Source organism: Girardinichthys multiradiatus, chromosome 6 (assembly GCF_021462225.1).
Source record: "Girardinichthys multiradiatus isolate DD_20200921_A chromosome 6, DD_fGirMul_XY1, whole genome shotgun sequence".
Classification (NCBI taxonomy): Eukaryota; Metazoa; Chordata; class Actinopteri; order Cyprinodontiformes; family Goodeidae; genus Girardinichthys; species Girardinichthys multiradiatus.
The window spans coordinates 34,633,603-34,658,314 of NC_061799.1; the positions used below are offsets into that span (position 1 = coordinate 34,633,603).

The 24,712-nt window shown below is 38.3% G+C and overlaps 1 protein-coding gene across 1 annotated transcript in view; it reads left to right on the forward strand.

The window, feature by feature from the left end:
• Window positions 1-9,664, forward strand: part of LOC124869853 (collagen alpha-1(XI) chain-like) — a 133,644-nt gene extending 123,980 nt beyond the window's left edge. Inside the window, exons 55-67 of the mRNA XM_047368016.1 lie at window positions 511-564; window positions 1,841-1,948; window positions 2,797-2,850; window positions 3,121-3,174; window positions 3,701-3,808; window positions 3,937-3,990; window positions 4,080-4,115; window positions 4,239-4,292; window positions 5,967-6,228; window positions 6,407-6,519; window positions 6,691-6,759; window positions 6,962-7,195; window positions 8,074-9,664. Coding sequence (XP_047223972.1) covers window positions 511-564; window positions 1,841-1,948; window positions 2,797-2,850; window positions 3,121-3,174; window positions 3,701-3,808; window positions 3,937-3,990; window positions 4,080-4,115; window positions 4,239-4,292; window positions 5,967-6,228; window positions 6,407-6,519; window positions 6,691-6,759; window positions 6,962-7,195; window positions 8,074-8,220 — 1,347 coding nt within the window. The 3' untranslated portion in view covers window positions 8,221-9,664. The remainder of the gene's footprint in view (window positions 1-510; window positions 565-1,840; window positions 1,949-2,796; window positions 2,851-3,120; window positions 3,175-3,700; window positions 3,809-3,936; window positions 3,991-4,079; window positions 4,116-4,238; window positions 4,293-5,966; window positions 6,229-6,406; window positions 6,520-6,690; window positions 6,760-6,961; window positions 7,196-8,073) is intronic.
• Window positions 9,665-24,712: the final 15,048 nt, after the last annotated feature.

Genomic DNA, 24,712 nt, shown 5'->3' on the forward strand with positions numbered 1-24,712 from the left:
CTAAGCCTCCTTCCCAATATCTCCTTAAAATGACTCTGGTTTGGTGCCCATTGATGCATGTAGCTCCTTGACTGCATTAGCACACATTCACTAGTGCCTGCATACACACATTTGCAAGGACTCATAACCTACATTGAGGACCTGTGGCTTTTGTTTGGTCCATTCGATTATAGCTTCTAATGCCACATGTCGGCCCACTTTCAAGTTTTTGACCAGAGGCTATTGTGGGAGAATGCTGATGCATTTTTATCAGCGTGTATTTAGAATGTAGGACAATACTCGCACTTATGCTGGCCGGCCTTGCAAACCTCTCCCTCTCTCAAGGTCAGAACATGCTTTCGCTAAATGATTAGTGTGAATTAGGAGCCACTTCTTTTCAGTTGATTTTGGATAATTTCACTCTAGATTAAACTTTACCTGTAGTGTTGTTCTTTTAAATAGGCTACAAAAGTTTGCTTTAAGGAATTAGACGAAGAACGTTTAATGGTGTCTGGTTGTTTTGCTTCTTAGGGAGCTGTTGGACCTGCAGGTCAGGAAGGAAGACAAGGAGAAAAGGGATCTAAGGTACGTTCTACTAATTTGGATTATCTAATTTATTTTTAATTAGGATTTCTAGTGGGTTTGCATTTGGATATTTAAGACTGTTACAATATTACTGAAAATGATCTCTTGGATCTTTAAGCTTGTGTGCATTTGTTCTGTTTCAGCTCTTTAACTCCAAATGTATAACTATTGATACAAATATTTTGGAGACTTCTACGTCTTCAACAAAGTCAGCATCTTTCTGAAAATACTTATACAATATACAACCAACAAATAAACATATTTTACTCATCCTATAAAAAAATGTAGAAGACATGGGAAAAAGTATCTATTTGGTATCAGTTATGATACAAAAAAATTAGGAAGCCAGGTGACATTTAATTATTTATTTTGTTAAAGACATGCAATTGTGTTTTATTTTTAAAAACTATTTAATTTCTCATGATTATTACTTTAGAAGTTTAGCTCATTATATTGGCTCCAACACCAGCAGCAGTATTATGTTGGATTAGTGTCATTGTGTTTTGCTTGGGATGATCTTTTTAAAAATATCCTAAAAACTCTCATAGTGTTCCAAAAAGCAGAAAAGACACTAATCTCCAACTCTTTTCACCCGATATCATGCTGAGGTGTCCTATATACTTATAAAAATCTGCAAATTATGTATACATAAGAGGCAGAAAAGTCTCCTGATGATCAAAACATTTCACTGTGTTTGTACGAGGATCAAGGTGAATATGTCTCTTTAAGCCATAAAGACCATGTTTGACTTCTAAGTCAGATAACTTGACAAATCTCAGGCATAGTTTCACTCTTTGTTTTCTTTCTTCTCTTATTTCACTTCTTCCCACACTTCGCCTCATACACCGACACTCTAGCAACGTTTAGGTAAAGGATTACAGATGATTTAACAGAGACAAGGCAAAGCCTGGGTGATGATTTGAGACTGTCAAATCTGGGCCTAATTGGTTGTCAGAAAAGCGTAATCCTCCCCAATCAATCATCCTGGTCAATATTATGCACCTCTGGCTTCAATACATGGAAACTTGATGTTTCTTGTGGAAAGGTTTCATCTTTTAGGATGTTACAAATGCTCCAGTCCTCTCTCTGTTATCATTTGCAGCAAGGAACATTGTCATGTATGGAAAAATATTTTTGTTAAAGTGATGCTTCAAATGTTGTAAAGTTTGGGTAAAGGTCACTGAACTGAGTACATACTTCATGTTTTTTTGTTTTTTATTATTTCTGCATTATATCCATGGGATTGGAGCAGATTATCATGTTCTATGTTTTTCAGGGAGAAGCTGGAGCAGAGGGACCTGTTGGGAAAACTGGACCTGTGGGACCTCAGGGTCCTCCTGGAAAACCTGGTGCTGAGGGTCTGCGTGGAATTCCTGGCCCTGTTGTGAGTTTGGAAGACACAAAAATATTTTAATATCCCAAGAAATAACCAAATATTGACATAATATTGTGTCACAAATATATTTGTGATAACCAACACACAAGCAAAGGAAATAAAATATAATATCTGCAATTATTTGTGAGCTTAAGCTCCTCAGATGAGCACTAGGGGTAGGCGATATGGACTTAAAATCTTATAGATATTTTGTGGAACTATTGTGGTACAAATAAAAGTGATTCTAAAAACTATTTAAAACTTATTGTAAGTCTTTTTCTAGGTAATTGTGTGCCTGTGACTGCATGTCACAGCAATCATAGCGCCACAAACACAAATACTGCTTTTGAAAAATATATCCATTTTAAAATGGGCTTCTTCAGGACAACAGTTACATAAAGGAGTGTTATTTTCATAACTAAACCTCAGATAAATGATAAATAAATAAATCTTGAAGTAAATAAATAAATAAAAACATACATACATCATTGTCACTATAACTCAAAATTCTTATCATTATAAGAACCGATAAACGATACAAAGAAAAATTTGAAAAAAGCCCATCCTAATAAGCATTCTAATTTAATTAAGTTTTAACTTGAAAGACTTAACTACTTCAACAAATAGAGCTCATTTATTTAAACACAAGAATAAACAAAATAAACAGAATTTAAAGCTATGACATCAAATGTTTCATTTATGATACACTTGTTTCAGACATCTATAAACCAATGATCAAATAATCAATTTGCCGAAGTTGATATATTCGGTGGGGACTTGGTCCAGGTTAACTTGCCATTTGGAAAATCCCAGCCTTAGCCAAAAAAACTAATATGTTTTGTTTTTTTGTTTTTCAGGGTGAGCAAGGACTGCCAGGTGCATCTGGTCAAGATGGTCCTCCAGGACCTATTGTAAGGCATTCTTTTCTACTACTAGACTTCATTAATGTTTTTAAATCCAATTCAGTACAAGTACACATTGCAAAAGCAGCTGTTAAATTTCTGCACTGGAAGCCAAAATCCTTTTCATTTGTACTATTTTGTCATGTGTTTTCGCCTTTGCATGATTTATAAACTCAGTTGTTGTGTAGAACACATAAAAAGGCACATTTTTTGCAAAGAAAAGCATTTCCTGTAATTGATAAACATGATTTGTCATTTGCACTGATTTCCTCTACTCAGGGACCCCCTGGACTTCCTGGCATGAAAGGTGACTCTGGATCCAAAGGAGAAAAGGCAAGACAATATTCTAATGCTAATCTTATATTGCTTTATAGTGCATTTCTAACATTCACGTATGGACCTTATCTGAAGCTTCCAAAGCAGACAGACATCTATGCCTGCACATCTTTGCTTTGTTTACCCCCTCCCAGCAAGATAAAAAGCAACTCTGCTCTGTGAGGAGGGTTTTTACTCAGTGATTTAATGCACTAAATGAATATGTATATGACCAAAGACATCGTCTTTGTAATTCTCACTGGTTTAATGCCAGCATGCAGCATTCAAAAGCAGATGATCATAACTCTGCACAATGGCAGGTGCAGAGACAGACTGCAATAAACATACAAATTATTTATAGGCAGATGCAAGACTCTGGCCAAACGTTTGGCTGGCCTGACACTTTTTATAATGTGCATGTGAATTTGCATATTTATTTCACTCTACCCCCCCAAGTGATAAAGACTCAAAGAGAAAGCATTTGTTGATGTAAGAATGTTGTTTCATTATCTTTGATGAAATAATACTTCTTTCCCTGCTCCAGGGTCATCCTGGTCTGATTGGTTTGATCGGGCCTCCCGGTGAACCTGGAGAGAAGGGAGACAGAGGTCTGCCCGGGCCTCAGGGTGCTGCAGGTGGCAAAGGAGAATCTGTAAGTATCCGGTTATTTTAAAGGAATATTCATTAATTTGAACATTTTTGATATGGTTTTATGAGTTTCTTGGTAACATAATATACTATTGCAGTACTGTTTAATTTCATCCTATTGTGTGTCATAAGGGCACTGGTGGTGCACAAGGTCCACTCGGGCCTCCTGGTCCTCCTGGAATTTCTGTAAGTTGTAGTTCCTTTTGACAAAATGTTTTTGTCCTCCATTTTTCCTCACCTTTGTTCTTACATTAGTATTGACTTATTTGCTCAAGGGTGCGCAAGGACAGAAAGGATCTAAGGGATCACTTGTAAGTTACTTTTCTTACAATAATTCATCTTTTGAATCTTTTTTACATAAGTGTAGATATTGGAATAATGTATTTAAGCATTCTTAGCATCTCCATCATGTGTTTCCTTTTTTTTTTTTTTAGGGTTCAGCTGGTCAAAAGGGAGACCCTGGACTCTTAGGGCCACCTGGACCACCTGTAAGTTATAATTTTATCTTTAATCTAAAAGGTTTTAAGTTTTAAAGAGTCAGTTAATAGAGACTTTATTTGTTTTTCCTTACTTTTACATAATTTTTGTGTTGTCTCTAAAATGTGTTTATTATTCTTTAGTTATTTTAAGCTTTGTTTACCAGTTCTGTACGCACCCAAGACACAATTGAGTGAAAGGAGTAGTTACTTTGTTTTAGTGAAATGTAGGAAGTTACAGTGTGTTTTGTCATATTATCACCACAAACTAGGTCAAGGAGAGCATTAGTCTGAGACACGGCCAAGAGAAAATCTATGATTCCAGGAAAATCATTAGTTTTGCATTTATAAAAGAGTGACAAGAAGAAAACCTGTGCTGATAGAAAGCCATGAGATGTGTCATTAAACGTTTTTCACAAACCGTGTAGAAGGCACAGCAAACATGTGGAAAAAATTCCTTGTATGTCCAAAAACGTACTTGGCAATAAAGCTTTTCTGATTCTGATTCTCTGGTCAGATAAGTTCAAAATCGACTAAATGCTGCACATCACAAAGAACACAACTTCCCCATAGTGGAACCCTGTTTTTGCAGCATTATGCTGTGGGATGTGTTTCCTTAGTAAGGACAAGGAAGCTTGGTTGATGGGAAGACAGCTGGTGCTTAATACAGGGCAATCCCGAAAGAAAGCAAGGGAATGTCACTTCATACAGTATACAGCCTGAGCTCTAATAGAATGATTTAGACCAAAGCATATTTATGTGTTAAGAGTTCAAATTTGCTGTTCACAGACACTCTCTTTCCAATATAACAGTCTGAGCTATTTTGCAAGGGATTAGTAAAAGAAAACAAATCTTTAGATGTACCTATACCCAAAACACTTGGAATGGCAATTTCTGCAAAAGATAGTTCCACATATTTTTATTTGTCAAAGATGTTTCTACTTTGCAATTGGGTAACTCTTTACATTGGTATATCACATGAAATCCCACTAATATATTAACTTAAGTGTGTGGTTGTAACCTGGTAAAAGTTTTTGTTCAGACAGAAGCAATAAAATAAATGTTACTGTTGTCATTTGGATATAAAGGTTTTTAAATGATTTTCAAAATGGGACTTAAAAACGTTTTTTTTGTTTTGTTTTGGTACAGTTTTAAGTGGAGCAAACAAGACTGAATAACATCAAATGTAATCTGCAGAGAATTAAACACCAGGCGAAGTGTGTTTACATGACAATAGAGAATTTTAACATCTCCATGGGGAGATGCATCAGAAACATTCTGACCCCTATGACTGATGTAAATTGTAAAAAGTGTTGGGCCAAACGCAAAGCCTTGAGGGACGCCTGCTGTGGCATTTATGTAACCGAAAAAATAATCTGTATAGTTGCACAATGCTTGTGACCAGAAAGCTATATATAAAATCACACAATGAATGAAGTTAAGCTGAATTAAAACTGAGAAATCGAGATGGTTTGATCATTGGGAAAAGCAGTGGGTGGCAATCATGTTATTATGCAGGTAACTGAAACTGTTAAAGCATTACAAATGAAAGAAAAGAACTCTGAAGAGTGAGGAATAACAACAAGAGATTTCATTGAGTCATTTAGTTCAGTTTGAGAGTACATTTAATGATAATATTGCACAATTTTATTTATTAGGAACTAATATTTACCTTCTGTACTGCAGGGTCCACCTGGTGATATAATCCAGTCGCTCCCCATTCAGCAGCCTGGCAAAAAAAGCAGGCGGCAGGCTGACTTGCAGGGAGATGAGGCTTTAGCAGACTATGGCATGGAGGGGCCAGGCATGGAGGGAATGGATGATGTCTTTGGATCCCTCAACAACCTCAAACAGGATATCGAGCGCATGAAGTTTCCCATGGGCACCCAGGACAACCCTGCTCGGACCTGCAATGACCTGCACCTCAGTCAGCCTGAAATCCCGGATGGTACAATGAAGAAATTCCTTAATGTGATTTCAGCGCAACTTATTAATAGCAGTAATTAGTAGACTTTTAAATGACTTAGTTCAGTAAAACATGAAAAGAGGAACAAGACAGGCAAAAAAGGATTAAAGCTCTTGCAGACTATTGCCTTGGGAGTGTTTCATAGATCTTTCTCTTTCAGGTGAATACTGGATTGATCCGAACCAGGGCTGCATCGGAGACGCCATCAAAGTGTTCTGTAACTTCACAGCAGGTGGAGAAACATGCATTTACCCAGACAAGAAATCAACAGGAGTGAGTATACTGTGAACACCACATTAGATTGGTCATTTAAAGCGTGCTTGTTGTAGTGTTTAACCCATGAGGTTGTTTAGTAACATTTGAAACCATAGAAGAGTTGCTTTTTGACATTGAAATATTAATCACAAGTATTAACTTGATTTTTCTTGCGGGTATTTATTCTAGGTCAGAATATCCAACTGGCCTAAGGAATCTCCAGGTTCATGGTTTAGTGAATTTAAGCGTGGCAAAATTGTGAGTCTAACCTATATATTTTCCTATACCTTTCAGAATACGCTGATATAAGTCCAAATAAGTTTTTGAAGATTGCACTTCCCAAGTTTACAGTCACTGCACCTCATACCTATATATCTATCATTCATTTTTTTTTCCATCCTGCTTGACTTCTTTTAATTCTGTTACTTCCCTAATTTTGTTTTCCTCCAACTGTTCCCAGCTGAACTATGTGGATATTGGTGACAACAGCCTTAATGCCGTGCAGATGACCTTCCTGAAGCTGCTGAGTTCCTCAGCACGGCAGAACTTCACGTACATTTGCCATCAGTCTGTGGCCTGGTACGACGCCAAAGCCGACAACTACGACAGAGCGCTGCGCTTCCTGGGCTCCAATGATGAGGAACTGTCTTATGACAATAATCCCTTCATCAAGTCGCTGATGGATGGCTGCTCGGTAAACAGACAGTTTTACTCACTTTCAAAGTTTCAGTTTGCAATTAAACTTTTTTCTAAATCCCATGAAATCCCACTAATCCTCATAGACATGTAGAGAGTTACAGAAAAAGTATCAGAAAGTGTTTCATATTTGACATTGCAGAAACAGTACCCCGATATAAGAAATATCCAAGCTTTGAGAGAGTAACATAAGGGAGAAATTGGTTTCTCACATGATTGATATTTATCCAAATTAAAAGGAAATAAATAAGTGGAAATTCCAAGAATCTTGATTATTTGGTTTCAAAATACATACATATTTATTTAGTTAAATTTGTTGTTACTAAAAATTATATTCTTTAAAGATCATGTGCTTTTTAAGCACAAAGTAAAAAACTTTACCCTAGTTATACTTTACCCTAGGTACATAGTATAGCTTATAAAGAAGAAAAAAAAAAGTTATAATGCCATTTATGTAACCCTAACATAGAACAAGAGTCTTAAAATTGGTTATGTCACCCAAAGAATTGGAACTGGACTTCAACTCCAAACCTGTCTTGGTCTCATGCTCTAGGCAAGGCAAGTTTCTTTATATAGAACATTGCAGCAACAAGACAGTACAGAGTGCGTTACATGATAAAGATTTAGTTATATCCAAAACAGGATTCTTAAAGTTCAGTGATTTTAGCAACCAATGTTTACATTATATCATTCCTTCTTAGCTTGGATATTCCTAAATGAGTTGGTTGAGCCAACAAAACTACATCAATTGCAGGAAATTTCTGCTTGTTTTGTAAAAAATCCAGCTGGTATTGAATAAGAATCTGCTATAAAAGATACTGGAAACTGCTCTAGGATTGTATGGTGAAAACCTCTTCTCATTGTTTTTGTGTGCAGATGAAGCAGGGTTATTCAAGGACAGTGTTGGAAATTAACACACCTCGCATCGACCAGTTACCCATCATTGATGTAATGCTGAATGACTTTGGGCAATCCAACCAGAGGTTTGGCTTTGAGGTCGGCCCCGTGTGTTTCCTTGGCTAGAAACGCCCCTCTTCCCCCTACTGAAGGACAGGGTCAGAGAGTTAACAGTAACACCCACATAAAGAGAGCTTTCAGCCAACGCCTATTCTCCCCAACAAAGTAAAACCTGTTTTCCTTTATTGCAAAGAAGACCCAACAAGCTGGGAGAAGCAGAAGAGCACACCTTGACCCTGCCTTAAAAGCACTGACCAGGGGAAACTCCTCCTTGCCCTCGTAGGGCCAGAATCACGTGACTTTTACTTGTAATGGGAATGACATCAGGAAAAGGACTTTTGATGCCATGGTGGACAGTGGCATACTTTCAGCATTGAAGAGAGGATCCACTCACCTCAAGCCCCGCCCTCCCTCCTCTTTAGCCCTCCCACCTCCTGATCCTCTCTGCATGCTCCAAGTAATGCTATGAATACAATCACAGAGGTGCTTTTGTGCAGAATCACAAAACACTTAAGGTGCTACAATTAGTGCATTTGATGAAACTGTAATTAATAATATTTGAATTTTGTACATTATTGTTCCTCTCTGAATCCACTCTAAAAACTTGCATGTGCTTCTTCAGTTTTAATGAAATATTTGGTCAACTTTGGTAGAACACATTTTATTAAGATATTTAAAGTTTCTTAGAACATGTTTGAAAACATCTATGACATACATTTGACAAAAGTTTCAATTTGTACGTATGAATCAATCATTTTGTAAATATTATGACTCCTATCCTCTTTCATGAGCTTAGACATCAATCCAAACATGAGATCTAACAAAATAATTTGTTAAGGTACCAGGTAGGAAATTAAGCCATAATAAAATGAGATTATAATATAAATATTCTAAGAAGGGGCTTATTCTTCCAGCTGATATACCTCAGTTTCCTTTAAAAATCTGAACAAGTTAGACACAGTCAAGTTTACATTTTCTGTGATTTATAACTAATAAAACTAATATTTTTGTATGGGTAAAGTATGTCCAGTTGTTTTCATACAATCCCAAAGAGGCCCTGTGGATATTTCCTTTGTAGCAATGAACAAAATGTTTCCATGTGCTTTAAATTGTTCATTTAAAAATATGTATATTAAAATTGGGTTCTGAAAAACATTGGGTTGACCGTTTGTGTTGTTGGCTGTTTGAGCTCAGAAATAACTAGTATTCACTTTTTGTGATTCTGTGCTACAAGACTCATATCTCCATCCTTTATCACGATAGAAAAAGAAAGATAATTGATTCTTTGTGTTTGGGTACATTTACTGACTCTTTGAGCTTTTTCCACTTGTTTTTTTTTTCCTCTTTCTCTCTCTGACTCAGATTTGACTTCAATCAAGTTCTGTTTGCACCTTTCTTAGCTTAAAAGCTCTAAAAAGCAAAGCTTCAAAGCACTATTGCAAAAACCTGTGTAATTACAGTATGTCTACAACCTATGTACAACTGCAATAAATGTTTGGTGCTTTGCCAAGTGCGCACTGCAATCCTTTTGCATTCACTTGCAATATAAATTTTTTGAGAGTAAACTGGGGCCACTTTTTAATGCTGAAGTGCATACTTTCCCAGTTAACACTGAGATCAATGCTGAATGACAACATTTCTACCTCCACTGTGGTTATGGTTTCCTAAAAGCTGTGCAGGTTCAGGATTTGGCTCATTATGCTATATTTTGACCAAATCAAAGTATTAATTCCATGATTGTATGTGACAAACCCACGCAAAGTAGCACTTAAATGAGTCCTAGGAAAAGGCTTTTCTTTTCACATATAAAAATCGTATATATATATTTTTATCAAAGACATTTTTCTCTGATACCCCTAAATAAAGTCCAAGCCATACCCCCATGTAATATAATCTGAGCATGTACACAAAGACCAAGGAACACAGCAGGCAGGTTAGGGATAAAGGTGTGGAGAGATTTGAAGCAGAGTTTCGGTTGTAAAACAAAACCCAAAGCTTTGAAAGTGTCACAGAGCATTAGTCTTTCATCAAAAAAAGGTAAAAAGTGGACTACAAGCACGGACCTACCAAGACATGGCCGTCCACCTAACCTCACAACTCGGCAAAGAGAGCATTAATTGGGGTAGAAACAAGAGTCCCTACTTGACTCTGGAGGAACGGCAGAGATCCATGTTAGAGGTCTGCACGGGGCAATTTTTTCAATCCATCTAATCCATCCATTTAATCCTACACATTCCCGCTGCCTGTCTTTCACTCCTGCCCGCTCCCGCAGTATTTGCAACCGATCCACCCACCACTTTGATGTACTGTACACCTCAACAAATATTTCCACTGAATGTTTTATTGCAGTTGAACAAGAGCAGAATAAATAAAAAGTATTCAATGAAAATCTCTTCGCTTTGAATCACAAATTCTCTTGTAAACGGAAGCTAAAAGCAAAAATGACATATCTGCTGTTAAATATAACTACACTATATTGCCAAAAGCATTGAGTCACAACACCACATCAATGAATTCCGGTCTCACAACTTTCGTAGCTGCAGGTGTATAAAGTTTGGTGTGGAGAGAGTCCTGACCTTAGCATTTGATATGAATTAGAGCGAAAGCTGCAATTCTGGTTTTCTCAGCTAACTATAAACACACTCCCAAACCTTGTGGAACATGTTTAAAGAATAGCTAAAGTTGCTATTGTTGGCAACGGTGGGTTCATCAACAAATTACACCAGATACAGTACCTTGCGAAAGTACTCGGCCCCCTTGAACTTTTCAACATCTTGCCACATTTCAGGCTTCAAACATAAAGATATAAAATTCAAATTTTTTGTGAAGAATCAACAACAAGTGGGACTCAATTGTGAAGTGGAATGAAATTTATTGGATGTGTCAAACGTTTTTAACAAATAAAAAACTGAAAGTGGGGCGTGCAACATTATTCGGCCCCTTTACTTTCAGTGCAGCAAACTCACTCCAGAAGTTCAGTGAGGATCTCTGAATGATCCAATGTTGTCCCAAATGACTGATGATGATAAATAGAATCCACCTGTGTGTAATCAAGTCTCCGTATAAATGGACCTGCTCTGTGATAGTCTCAGGGTTCTGTTCAAAGCGCAGAGAGCATCATGAAGACCAAGGAACACACCAGGCAGGTTCAAGATACTGTTGTGGAGAAGTTTAAAGCCGGATTTGGATACAAAAAGATTTCCTGAACTTTAAACATCCCAAGGAGCACTGTGCAAGCAATCATACTGAAATGGAAGGAGTATCAGACCACTGCAAATCTATCAAGACCCGGCCGTCCCTCTAAACTTTCATCTCGAACAAGGAGAAGACTGATCAGAGATGCAGCCAAGAGGCCCATGATCACTCTGGATGAACTGCAGAGATCTACAGCTGAGGTTGGTGAGTCTGTCTATAGGACAACAATCAATCGTACACTGCACAAATCTGGCCTTTATGGAAGAGTGGCAAGAAGAAAGCCATTTCTCAAAGATATCCATAAAAAGTCTCATTTAAAGTTTGCCACAATCCACCTGGGAGACACACCAAACATGTGGAAGAAGGTGCTCTGGTCAGATGAAACCAAAATCGAACTGTTTGGCCACAATGCAAAACGATATGTTTGGTGTAAAAGCAACACAGCTCATCACCCTGAATGCACCATCCCCACTGTCAAACATGTTGGTGGCGGCATCATGGTTTGGACCTGCTTTTCGTCAGGAGGGACAGGGAAGATGGTCAAAATTGATGGGAAGATGGATGGGGCCAAATACAGGACCATTCTGGAAGAAAACCTGCAAGAGACCTGAGACTGGGACGGAGATTTATCTTCCAACAAGACAATGATCCAAAACATAAAGCCAAATCTATAATGGAATGGTTCACAAATAAACGTATCCTGGTGTTGGAATGGCCAAGTCAAAGTCCAGACCTGAATCCAATCGAGAATCTGTGGAAAGAGCTGAAGACTGCTGTTCACGAACGCTCTCCATCCAACCTCACTGAGCTCAAGTTGTTTTTCAAGGAAGAATGGGCAAGAATTTCAGTCTCTCGATGTGCAAAACTGATAGAGACAAACTCCAAGCGACTTGCCGCTGTAATTGCAGCAAAGGGCGGCGATACAAAGTATTAACGCAAGGGGGCCGAATAATATTGCACGCCCCACTTGTCAGTTTTTTATTTGTTAAAAAAGTTTGACACATCCAATAAATTTCATTCCACTTCACGATTTTGTCCCACTTGTTGATTCTTCACAAAACATTAGAATTTTATATCTTTATGTTTGAAGCCTGAAATGTGGCAAGATGTTGAAAAGTTCAAAGGGCCGAGTACTTTCGCAAGGCACTGTAGATGAAGTGTAGGATGTCATCAAAGTTCATGTACATGAAAAAGTAGACAAATACTTTTGGCGATATAGTGAAATTTAAAAAAATAATATCTGTAACACACAAAAACAGATGAAACCCCCAAGAAACATTTGCAAAAAAATAAGCTTGATTCAGAAATGCTGAGCATTAACACTAAATAATGGCTCAGAACATACAAATAAATAAAAATGGCTGTCTTACTTGAGATTTATGTGCAAGAAGAGTTGCTGAGAGACTCTGGTGTCATTCAACTGCAGGTTTCTTATAAAATACGCTCGCACAGTAGGCTAAATGTTCTCTCTAGTAGCGTATTGGACTCACACTCAAAATGAACTTTGCAAGCTTTGATATCACAGAAGAGTTTTTCTCATATTTCAGGCTGGATTAAAGCTGGATTGTGTGAAGGTCGGGTGCTGAGGTATTTTGTTATTTCTTCATCATTGGACCTTGAGCCTAAACTGAACAAGGAATCTTCTTCCAATCTGCAGTTTTTTAGGCATATTTAAATTCATCAATAGATTTAAGTATTTATTTATTATTTTAAATAATAATTTAATCATTATAGTGTTTGATTATACAATTAGTGTTTTTTTCCATTCTTGATTTTATTCCCAATCTCAGATGTACTTTCCATCCTTTCTATTTTAGGCCGCCCACCCCGACCCTCAAAAATCTTTTGTGTTGGGTCCTTCGGGATCCCACACCCAATGCAGGTCTCTAATCCATATGTCAAGTGGGAGAATATGTTGATAAACCAACTATTAGTTTTTTTACAAAGCTACTTTGTAAAGAGAGCCACAAGAAGTTCCCTTTATAATTGTCATAAGGCATATTGGGGACTCTGCAAACATTTGGAAGAAGGTGGTCTGGCCAGAAGTTTCTGCATACACCCTGGACACACCGCACCCTACATCAAACACGGAGGTGGTAGCATTGTGCGTTTGGAAAGCTGGTTTGGGGAAGATGGATAGAGCAATACAAAGGACAATTCTGACAGAAAACCTGTTAGAGGCTTGAAAAAACCTGAAACTGGGGTTGAGGTTCACCTTCCAGCAGAACGAGACTAAACATACTGCCAGAGCTATAATGGAATGGTTTGTAAAAATGTTGGTAAAATGATTGAGAACCAGGGATTGTTTTCTTTCCCATTTGTGATTATGCACTACTTTGTGTTGATCTATAAAATAAACTACCAATAAAATATGTTTAAATATGTGGTAGTAACATGACAAAACGTGAAAAGCTCAAGGGGTGTAAAAACGTTTGCGAGACAGTGTGTGTATAATACCATACACTGCCTGGTTTGGTTTCAGTTTTTACTGAGGCAATTGTGCTTGGGCCACATGCATGTGGAGGTTTAACCCATTTATTTTTCTCCAACTTCCTGGATTAGTTCCGAGAACCACGAACTGCAGCAGCTTTTGAGAAACTGCAGTGGAAAATCCCATGCTGCCTGTGAGTTTGTGTTGTCAACAATAATAAAGTTATTTCCAAAAGCCAGATTTGTCCACAGTAACTCAAACAGAATGGTGGTGTCATGTTCATCCACATCAAGAGAGGTAGAAGAAATATCAACTGTGCTCACATATCTTGATTTCCATTTTAAACTTTGTTAGATGTACACACACAGATTGCATGAAGCGTAACTAAGAGCATATATCGTATAATGTTGATGCAGTAATAGCCCACACATGTATCTGTGCCACTCAAGCGTCCATAAAAAATGCAAATCTGCAGTAATTATCTTTTCTTTCCATGGGAGCCTGGTGTTTTCACCGGGGTATGAAAGTGTGTTGAAGTGAAGGATGCTGCTTATCAGTAATGTTTTTGTTTTTTTCATTGTTTTGAATTACAAAAGTCCATGCTACTGTTACAGACTGGAAGTTTTCCCATTCTTCTTTGGAAAATAGCTCAAGGTCCACCAGAATTAAAGACCCTGAAAATTTATTGTAAAGAAGTATTTTCAAGTGTTGGCACAGAATCTCAATTGGATTTAGGTATGGCCGTTTCAACACCATTCCGTTGTAGCTCTGGCTGTATGTTTATTTAGTCCTGCTTGAAGGTCAGCCTCCACCTCAGTCTTAAGACTTGTGCAAAGGATAACAGATGTTCTTCCAAAAATGTCTAATGTTTAGCTATATCCATCTCCCATCAGCTCTGACCAGCCTCCATGTCCCTGTGTATGAAAGATTATCCTTACAGCATGATATTCCCACCAACATTTTTCACTGAGAATTGTGAGTATACAGGTCCTTCTCAAAATATTAGCATATTGTGATAAAGTTCATTATTTTCCATAATGCCATGATGAAAATTTAACATTCATATATTTTACATTCATTGCACACTAACTGAAATATTTCAGATCTTTTATTGTCTTAATATGGATGATTTTGGCATACAGCTCATGAAAACCCAAAATTCCTATCTCACAAAATTAGCATATTTCATCTGACCAATAAAAGAAAAGTGTTTTTAATACAAAAAACGTCAACCTTCAAATAATCATGTACAGTTATGCACTCAATACTTGGTCGGGAATCCTTTTGCAGAAATGACTGCTTCAATGCGGCGTGGCATGGAGGCAATCAGCCTGTGGCACTGCTGAGGTCTTATGGAGGCCCAGGATGCTTCGATAGCGGCCTTTAGCTCATCCAGAGTGTTGGGTCTTGAGTCTCTCAACGTTCTTTTCACAATATCCCACAGATTCTCTATGGGGTTCAGGTCAGGAGAGTTGGCAGGCCAATTGAGCACAGTGATATCATGGTCAGTAAACCATTTACCAGTGGTTTTGGCACTGTGAGCAGGTGCCAGGTCGTGCTGAAAAATTAAATCTTCATCTCCATAAAGCTTTTCAGCAGATGGAAGCATGAAGTGCTCCAAAATCTCCTGATAGCTAGCTGCATTGACCCTGCCCTTGATAAAACACAGTGGACCAACACTAGCAGCTGACACGGCACCCCAGACCATCACTGACTGTGGGTACTTGACACTGGACTTCTGGCATTTTGGCATTTCCTTCTCCCCAGTCTTCCTCCAGACTCTGGCACCTTGATTTCCGAATGACATGCAGAATTTGCTTTCATCCGAAAAAAATACTTTGGACCACTGAGCAACAGTCCAGTGCTGCTTCTCTGTAGCCCAGGTCAGGCGCTTCTGCCGCTGTTTCTGGTTCAAAAGTGGCTTGACCTGGGGAATGCGGCACCTGTAGCCCATTTCCTGCACACGCCTGTCCACGGTGGCTCTGGATGTTTCTACTCCAGACTCAGTCCACTGCTTCCGCAGGTCCCCCAAGGTCTGGAATCGGCCCTTCTCCACAATCTTCCTCAGGGTCCGGTCACCTCTTCTCGTTGTGCAGCGTTTTCTGCCACACTTTTTCCTTCCCACAGACTTCCCACTGAGGTGCCTTGATACAGCATTCTGGGAACAGCCTATTCGTTCAGAAATTTCTTTCTTTGTCTTACCCTCTTGCTTGAGGGTATCAATAGTGGCCTTCTGGACAGCAGTCAGGTCGGCAGTCTTACCCATGATTGGGGTTTTGAGTGATGAACCAGGCTGGGAGTTTTAAAGGCCTCAGGAATCTTTTGCAGGTGTTTAGAGTTAACTCGTTGATTCAGATGATTAGGCTCATAGCTCGTTTAGAGACCCTTTTAATGATATGCTAATTTTGTGAGATAGGAGTTTTGGGTTTTCATGAGCTGTATGCCAAAATCATCCGTATTAAGACAATAAAAGACCTGAAATATTTCAGTTAGTGTGCAATGAATCTAAAATATATGAATGTTAAATTTTCATCATGACATTATGGAAAATAATTAACTTTATCACAATATGCTAATATTTTGAGAAGGACCTGTATGTTGATGCACAGTGTTAGTTCACTAGTTTTTCACAAAGGCCAAAAAGTACAGTTTTCTTCCACGTTTCTATTTCCCCTGCATGGTTTAAGGCTAACTTTATATAACTTATAACTTATAATGGCTTTCATCTTCCCAAATCTCCGTTCTTTTAACTCCACACTGTTAACTGAAATTTGGTGCCACTTTAAATATATTTGTAATAGAAAGTTTCCTTGTGTACACATGCGTACAGCCCAAGGTCTGCTGTGTCTTCCTGTTACACTGAGAGTAGTTTGTGTCTTGCAGTCTGGAACATTTCCCAGTTGTGGTGTGACTGGAATCGGCATGCAGTCGCTCCAGTACAGTTATCTGCAGAAAACAATTGATGACTGGCATTCATTGGTCTGGCTGCCTTTTGTCCTGCTCAGCCAAGTGGTAAGCCAAGAAATGGCTCTTCTCTATGGTTCAGTTAGCCTCGGCGTCAAACAGTAAAGTTAGACATATGTTATAAGGATATTTAATGGCAAGACAGAGAGAGACCACTCTATGGAACTCTTGAAAGGCAATTTAAGAAAAAATGCTTTTGAACAATCTATTTTGTAAGTATGACCAAAATCTGGAACACAATCTTCCTATCTTTCTTTCTTTCTCTCTCTCTCTCTCTCTCTCTCTCTCTCTCTCTCTCTATATATATATATATATATATATATATATATATATACTCACCGGCCACTTTATTAGGTACACCTGTCCAACTGCTCGTTAAAGCCAATTTCAAATTAGCCAGTCACATGGCAGCTACTCAGTGCATTTAGGCATTAAGGTCAGAAATTGTTAATTTCCTTGAATGGGATTATGTTAAAACCCTTCTTGTCCTCTGGCTTAATTTATTCTGTGATGGTGTTCAGTTGTTCATAATGCAAGCAGACAGAGAATGAGTACAGATTGTATATAAGGAATGTTGCACTTCCTTTATATGGAGGAGATCCAATTTAGCAGACCTGGTATTTCAGTGTGAACTACCCAACGTCTGAGCTTTTAATTGTTTGCGTCAGGCAGAAGTTTGGGATGCTTTCATAGGACAAAATCAACAGTACACTTTCCAGCAGCTTTAAAACTCTTTTCCATTAAATGTTTGAAGCTCACAGAATATGTTCCTACATTCCTACAAAAAATAGAACAAGTGATTCTGCGTTCATCAAAACGAATGGCTACCATCCATCAGCATTAACAAACTATTAGGCACATAAACACGATTATTACTCACCTCCATATGTGCCTTCGCTGAGCGCTACACAGCGACAGCTTTCAGGATTGAGAAGTAGAGATCTCTGCTAACAGATGCAATGATTCATGCAGCAGAGTGAAAACTGTTTTGGAGGAGGCAACAATAAACATGGGTTTTAGTATAAAATCAATTAGAAAATGTGAAGGCATGTGAAGCAGCGGTACAGAGGGTTGTAAACAGCATGTGCTGCCTGTAAATTAGCTCAAATCGAGATTTGGATTCTATAGCCAAGATCTGAGACACAAAACATCTCAAATCAAAAATTTCCAAACCAAAAACCAACCCAATGTTAAAAGCTCTGTGTGAAATAGTGGCAAAATGTTCCATAAAACATCATGAACCTATGTGTTCTCATAAGAATACTGGTAGGCTGCTGTAGGAAACTGCGCTGACAACTTGACACTGGCAGAGAGGACAAAATCGCAAAGGCAGGCAACAGTATGCCGCTGTTTTTGACACTCTAATAACCTTCTATTATAGTTTATAAAGCTGACCATGACATATTTGTAAAGTTTTCATGACAGAATGCCTGTAGGGGTGTCAGTGAGATTAAGTGAGCAAAGAAATGGTCACAAATCATTTTAATTGTGCAATGGCAGTCACTGTTGATTCCCGGGTGTTGTTTGTAAGGACAGGTCACCAGTCCATCACAGGAAAACACAGATGTGCATAGGTAAGACAACCATGCAAGCACACACTGATACCAAAGGGCAATTTAGAGAAATCAATTAACTTAGCAGTCGATTTGTAGGACTGTGAGAGGAAGCCAGAGTATTGGGAGGGAAAACATGCATACATAGCGAGAGCATGCTAAGACCGCGGGCTACCAACTGTGGCACCGTGCAGTCCTATATAAAAACACGTATGATAAATGTACTACATGAAAACAATATACAGTGCTCTGAAAAACTATTTATTGTTCTTGAACTTTTCCACATTTTGCCATGTTACAACCACAGACTTCATTCTATTTTGTTAGGAGTTCAGGTGATAGACTGGCACTAAATAGAGCATGATTGTTAAGTGGAAGGAAAATTATACATAGTTTTAGAAAAATAAAATTACAATTAAAAAACTGAAAGTGTAATATGCATTTCAGTCCATTAGGGTCAACACTTTCAATAACCACTTTTTGCTGCAATTACAGATGCAGGTCTTTTGAGGTATGTCTCTACCAGCTTTACACATCAAGAGCTTAACTGTAAAATAGCTCAAGCTCACTCAGATTAAATGGAGAGTCTCTGTAAACATATACAAATCTAAAAAGTGTGGCATGCATTTGTATTTAGTCCATTTTACTCTGATTCCTCTAAGTTAAATCCAGTGCAATCAATTGCATTCAAGGGTCACCTAGTTCGTATCTAGAGTCCATGTGTGAGTAATTTAGGCCCCTTCCACATGGAGATGAGCTTAGGTGTATCCGCAAAGATATTTTGTCTTATAGGCACTCTTTCCACACAGATCCAGCGTTTTGGCGTTTTGGCAAACAGATCATTTTTGAAACTGGGTCTTCAAAACCCAAGTTCTGAGTTCCTGTTGTACATGTGAAACACGTCTTTTCTGAAATGATGACGTCATAGCTCCAACCCTCATGCGCCTCTTTGCTGCCCTGTTGCTGTGTTTACCTCGCATCCCAGATGTTTATGTCCACTGTTTTTAAAGAGTTTCTGTGACAGTGTCAGCAAGTATACGTTTTCAGTGCTGCTGCTTGCACTCGTGTGGATGCACATTTTTTCAAAATTGCTTTTGACACGATATTGTTTTCATTTTTGTGTGAACTAGGCCTTCGTCTTACTATAAATCCAGCTGTTCTGTGAAGGCCTCAGAGGTTTCTTAAAGAATACAAGTGAACAAACAGTATCATGAAGACCGAGGAACACAGGGATACAGTTGTGGATAAGTTTACAGCTCGTTTATGCCAAGCTTTGAATATCTCACAGAAAATATATCAGTCTATCATCTGAAAATGCAAAGAGTGTGGTACATATACCAACCTACCCAGACATGACTGTTCCTCCTTCCCCAGACAGACAAGTGGCTCATGGTTATTTTGACAAGGCGCTAAGTTTTTTCATTTTCTATAAACCTTTGTTGTTCTTTTCATGAAAATTATACAAATTATATTTTATCATTAAATAGTAACATTGATATATGGTTGCTCTCAGCTGAAAAATCAAAACAGTTTGAGTTAGTCTTTGAGGACCCCGTCCAATTGTTCATGATGTCTTTTTTCACTATTTTCAAAACAATCACTTTCAGTTTGTATAATGGTGTTGTTCAGTCAGCTTGGTAAGGAAACAGAGAACAGGAGTGTACTTCCAAGCAAACAGTGATTCTCTCTCCTGGAAAAGTAACATTGCAACTGTGACATTACTGACAACACTAAGGAATGACATGTAGCAATAATATGATTATTTCATGATGTCTCAAACTTGTCCTTGGTGCCTGTTAAAGATCCATTACGCAGTACAATACAACCTTTGATACTGTACATTTAACTTAGCATATTTAGCGGGCTTAAAGCCATGAACAGATGGGTGTAAAACCTGGAAAAAGATGTTATCAATCTGTTGCTGCTGCTCTTAGCTAAAAAGAATGATCAAAAACCTCCTCCACTGAGCTGCTTATTGACCAAGTGATGAAAACAGCTGTTGTCTTGGAAAAGTTGTGTGTTTAAACGTATATAAGGGACAAAATAAAACAAGTGCAGTCTTTTCAGTACAAAGGTAAGATAGCCTGCTTAGTAAAGCCCAAAGTGTGTAATCTTCAGTTATTTACAAAACAGCTTATAGTGACCAGCGTGTTTTTCTAGATAATTGCTTGTTTTTCCTCCATGTATTCTTTCTTCACGTCTGCAAATACATAACTTTTTGGTTTGAGCTACAAAAGAGAGGCTGCACTCATCCTGAACGATATATTTAAACTGTAGTGAACGAAATAGCAAAAGGCTGCCACTTATGAAGTTAATATGTTTAAATAGGTTCTGGAGCAGGGCCACGCTTTAATCACACCTCTAATTACCCAGCATTCCACTTATATCAGACTCACCCATCAACTTCAATTTGTCACATTCTTTCATTGCCTTTATCATCCTTATCTTCCCCGACTTATCTGCCTCAATCTTCACTTCTATTCTCCCTCATCCTTGTTCTAGGTTCAATCTGGGGGGTCCTAAGTTAGCTCTGGAAAATGTGGTTCCTTGAGACCATACCCCAATGCTCAGTCTCCTTCTCCCAAAGCTCCAACAGCAAGTCTCCCCATTGATCTCATCCTGTGTGACTCATCTCCAATTCTCTTGTGTCATTAAACCTTTAAACTAACTTGTTATGACATGGTCCTTGCAAGTGAAGTAGTATTAAGGTAAATCTCATAAGGAGTTCAGGGCATGATGTGCCATCATTCTCCTGTTAAGAACATTTTAAGTAATCAATTGTTTCATTGGGAAACAGCCTAGCTGCTCTGTTAGACGATTCTTCACCCAGCCCATAAACTCTGCTGCTGACTGGTTATGTGGGGAGAGTCTGGAGACAGCCCTGTTCCAATTGGCTACAGTTTCTCTCCTCACCTGGGATACCCTGAAAAAGCTCACTGCTGTGCTAATTTTTGTAACCGTAACGATTCTCCCAGCCTGAGAGAGAGATCAGGATTCTCACACCTTTTCTGAGGATATGTCTGTTGCCAATGACAAAGGAAAACAAGCTACTCAGAAGGCTGAAGGTGACTCCTGCTGTTGAGGCCATGCTCCAGCTGCAGCCTTTGAAAAGCTTCAAAAGGAGTAAAAAAACATCTAAGGACAGAAGTCATGGTATAGATCTAAGCCTGGTTCAAGGTGGATTTGATATAAGACATGATGCTAGAGTATTTTCAGAAGTTTGTAAACTGCATGGGTTTTCCAATAAAAAGATGGAAGATAGAGTGCCCTGCAAAAGATACCCTGAATCTTTACACATCTTGTATCATTGTCACAACAAATATCAATACATTTTTTTTAGAACTTTTGGTTATAGACCAACCTAAAGTGCAGCACAATTAGGAAGTGAAAGAACAATGATAAGTGATTTTCAACAGTTATTCAGGTAAAGGTCAGGCTTAAATTTCAGACATACAGACTCAATACTGTGTAGAAGCACTTTTTGCTGCAATTACAGCAGCAAGTCTTTTAGAGTATGTCTCTACCAGCTTTGGACATCTAGAGTCTGAAGTTTTTGTCCATTCTTTTTTTAAACAAATTTTAAACTCAGTCATAGATTTTCTGCAAATAGTAGTTTTTAAGTCTTAACAGATTATCAATTGGATTTATGTTTGTACTTTGACTGGGCTATTCGAATTCATTAATATGTTTTGATCTACACCTTTCCATTGTACCTTAGGCTTTATGTTTAAAGTTGTTATCCTGATTCAAGTCTTTTGCTGCCTCTAACAGGTTAACTTCCTGGATTACCCTCTATTTAGCAGCATTGATCTTAAAATCAACTCTGACCAGCATTCCAGTCTCACCACCATTGTGGGTTAATGTGGGGGGCATTAGTTATCTTTGAAAGCTTTTTGCATTTAGGCCAAACACTCATTTTTGGTCTCATCTGAGGAAAGAATCGCCAACCTGGCTTGCGACAAACTACTACTTGGATTTCCTATGGGTTTCTTTCAGCAATGACCTTTTTTTCATGCAATTCTTCCATAAGGTTTGATTTTTTGGGTGCACAACTAACAACTGTCCTGTCAACATATTCTCTCACCTGAGGTATGGATCTGTGCAGCTCTCCCGAAGTCACCATGTGCATCTTGGCTGTTTTTCATATTAATGGTCCATCATGATTTGTTGTTGAAGCGGGATTAAGGCCCTTTTTGCCGTATTCATGTGTTTAATGAAAGGAATGTGATGGCGAGGGGGATAGAAGTCAGCCCGCCTCTGTTTTTCCTCTGACTCTCCAATTGAGGTGGTCCTAGTACTGCATCAGCTGTCTTGTATGGTGGCAATCCGGTTTCACATATCAGGAGAGTGATGTAGTGATGATGTATGCTCTGTGCCACCAGCCAGCCATGGGGATTTATAAGCGTAAACAAGACTTTCAACAAGAAGACTAAGAATGTGAGATAAATCCTGTCAATTTGAAGCATCTGCTTAGCGATCAACATGATGGCTACAGTAAGTTTGTTCACCAAGAAAAAAAAGAAAAAAAGGTTTGTTCACCATTACTGTTTTAAAAATATATTTACATGGAGGGATTTCCAAAGCACATTTTATGTGTCGTCTAAAATCGAATCCTACACCACACTGTCTGTCATCCTGCACCACTGGTGTCGTTTCTAAATGCTCACAGCTGTGTGAGATATTGGTGTCTCCACTTGTGATTTATGAAAGGACAGAGGTGTCTCACAGCCTGCTAATCTTAGCGAGTTTATGATGGAAATATTTTTTGATCGAGGCTAGACACATAACAGTAACTAGAAAACACTGGTGAGGACAATTTACACACTGAACAACGGTAAGCAGACAAGGCAAGGAAAGGACAGGCAGACAGACATGGCAGGTTATGGAAGGATCTGACGAGGAACGATGGATACTTTCTGACTTATAACTGCAAGTGAGGTTATCAGTGACCAGGAAACAAAAAGAGGACAGTGCATGCAACAGAACGTAGTGCAGATGTTGGAGGACCTGAACTGAGGACTTAAGTTAAAAATATGAATTAACACAAATTTGAATATACTGTGATTATAAAACAACAGCAAAGGATCTGCTAAGCGAAAAGGTAAAGACTAACACTAAAAATGAATGTAATTTATCTCATAAAGAAAAAAACAAGCGAGAATAAATAATCTCAAAACAAGAGTGAACCTTGTACGCAACATTGTAGGCAACAAAACCCAAAATTATCACAACCCCGAAAAATCAACATGCAACACCAAGGTAACTATCAAAACTCAAAGGCCATTGGATGATGACTTGATCTCCTTGCCTGGATTGTCAGTTTCTGTGGAAGTCTTGATAGGTTTTCCATAATGCCAGACTCTTTGCATTTTCAGATGTTGGACTGAACAGAACTGTGAGATATGCTTGCTATGTGTTTTTATAACCTAAACTTCCACAGCTGTCTCCCTGGCCTGTCTGCTGTGTTATATGGTCTTCATTATGTTGTTCAGTAATGTTCTTTAATAAGCCTCTGAGGGCTTTGGAGATCAAATGTATTTATACTGAACTTAAATTACATGGATGGATGGATGGATGGATGGATGGATGGATGGAGTGGATGGATGGATGGATGGATGGATTGCTATACATTAGTCCCAGTGACTGACACAAACAGCAGGTGATTCTGCAAGCAAGATGTGGCTATGAAAAAAGTGAAAATTGCATAAAATGTTATAGCACATACTGAAGAAGCTGTACACAATCCAAATTCAAACAGATGTACGCAAATACTGAATCTAAGAAATCAAATATTTATTGTTCTGACAGGAAAAAAAATTGCCTGAGGAATTTTCAAAAAAATCAGCTCAGGTGAAACAGCTTGAGCACTGAGGCTGACAAAACAGTAAATTCTATTTGTATGCACAATGATTGCCACACACATTATTTAATACCATCTCTAGGTTATTTGAAAACAATGTGTCATATTAGAGTATGTGACTATGGCTCTAGCCAGACAGGCACACTATGACTGCACTGCACCACAAAGAGCTTTGTGTCATTAGTTTCAGTAATATGACAGGTTTTAAATCCCTTCATGCGGTAATGAGATCTGCCTCATCAGAAATGTTTCCCATGTTACATTCAGGTCAGATCCATCAAGTAACATAAAGCTCTATTCCTCATGTCCTCCTGTTTGCTCTTTAACAAGGCAGTAAGAAATAGGGAAATTTAATTTCCACAGTGCAGTATGTCTTTAGAAATAAATAGCTATAGGTACAGACTTTTAAGGAGAATTAAAGTTTTTTTGACTGTGCTCAGTGAGCCATTTTCTCACTAATACTCTGTATTGTTTAAGACAAGGTAAACGTCTGTTCTTCTACTGCTTGAAATGCCACAGTGAATAAACAAGCAGAAAGAAAACAATGAAGCACAA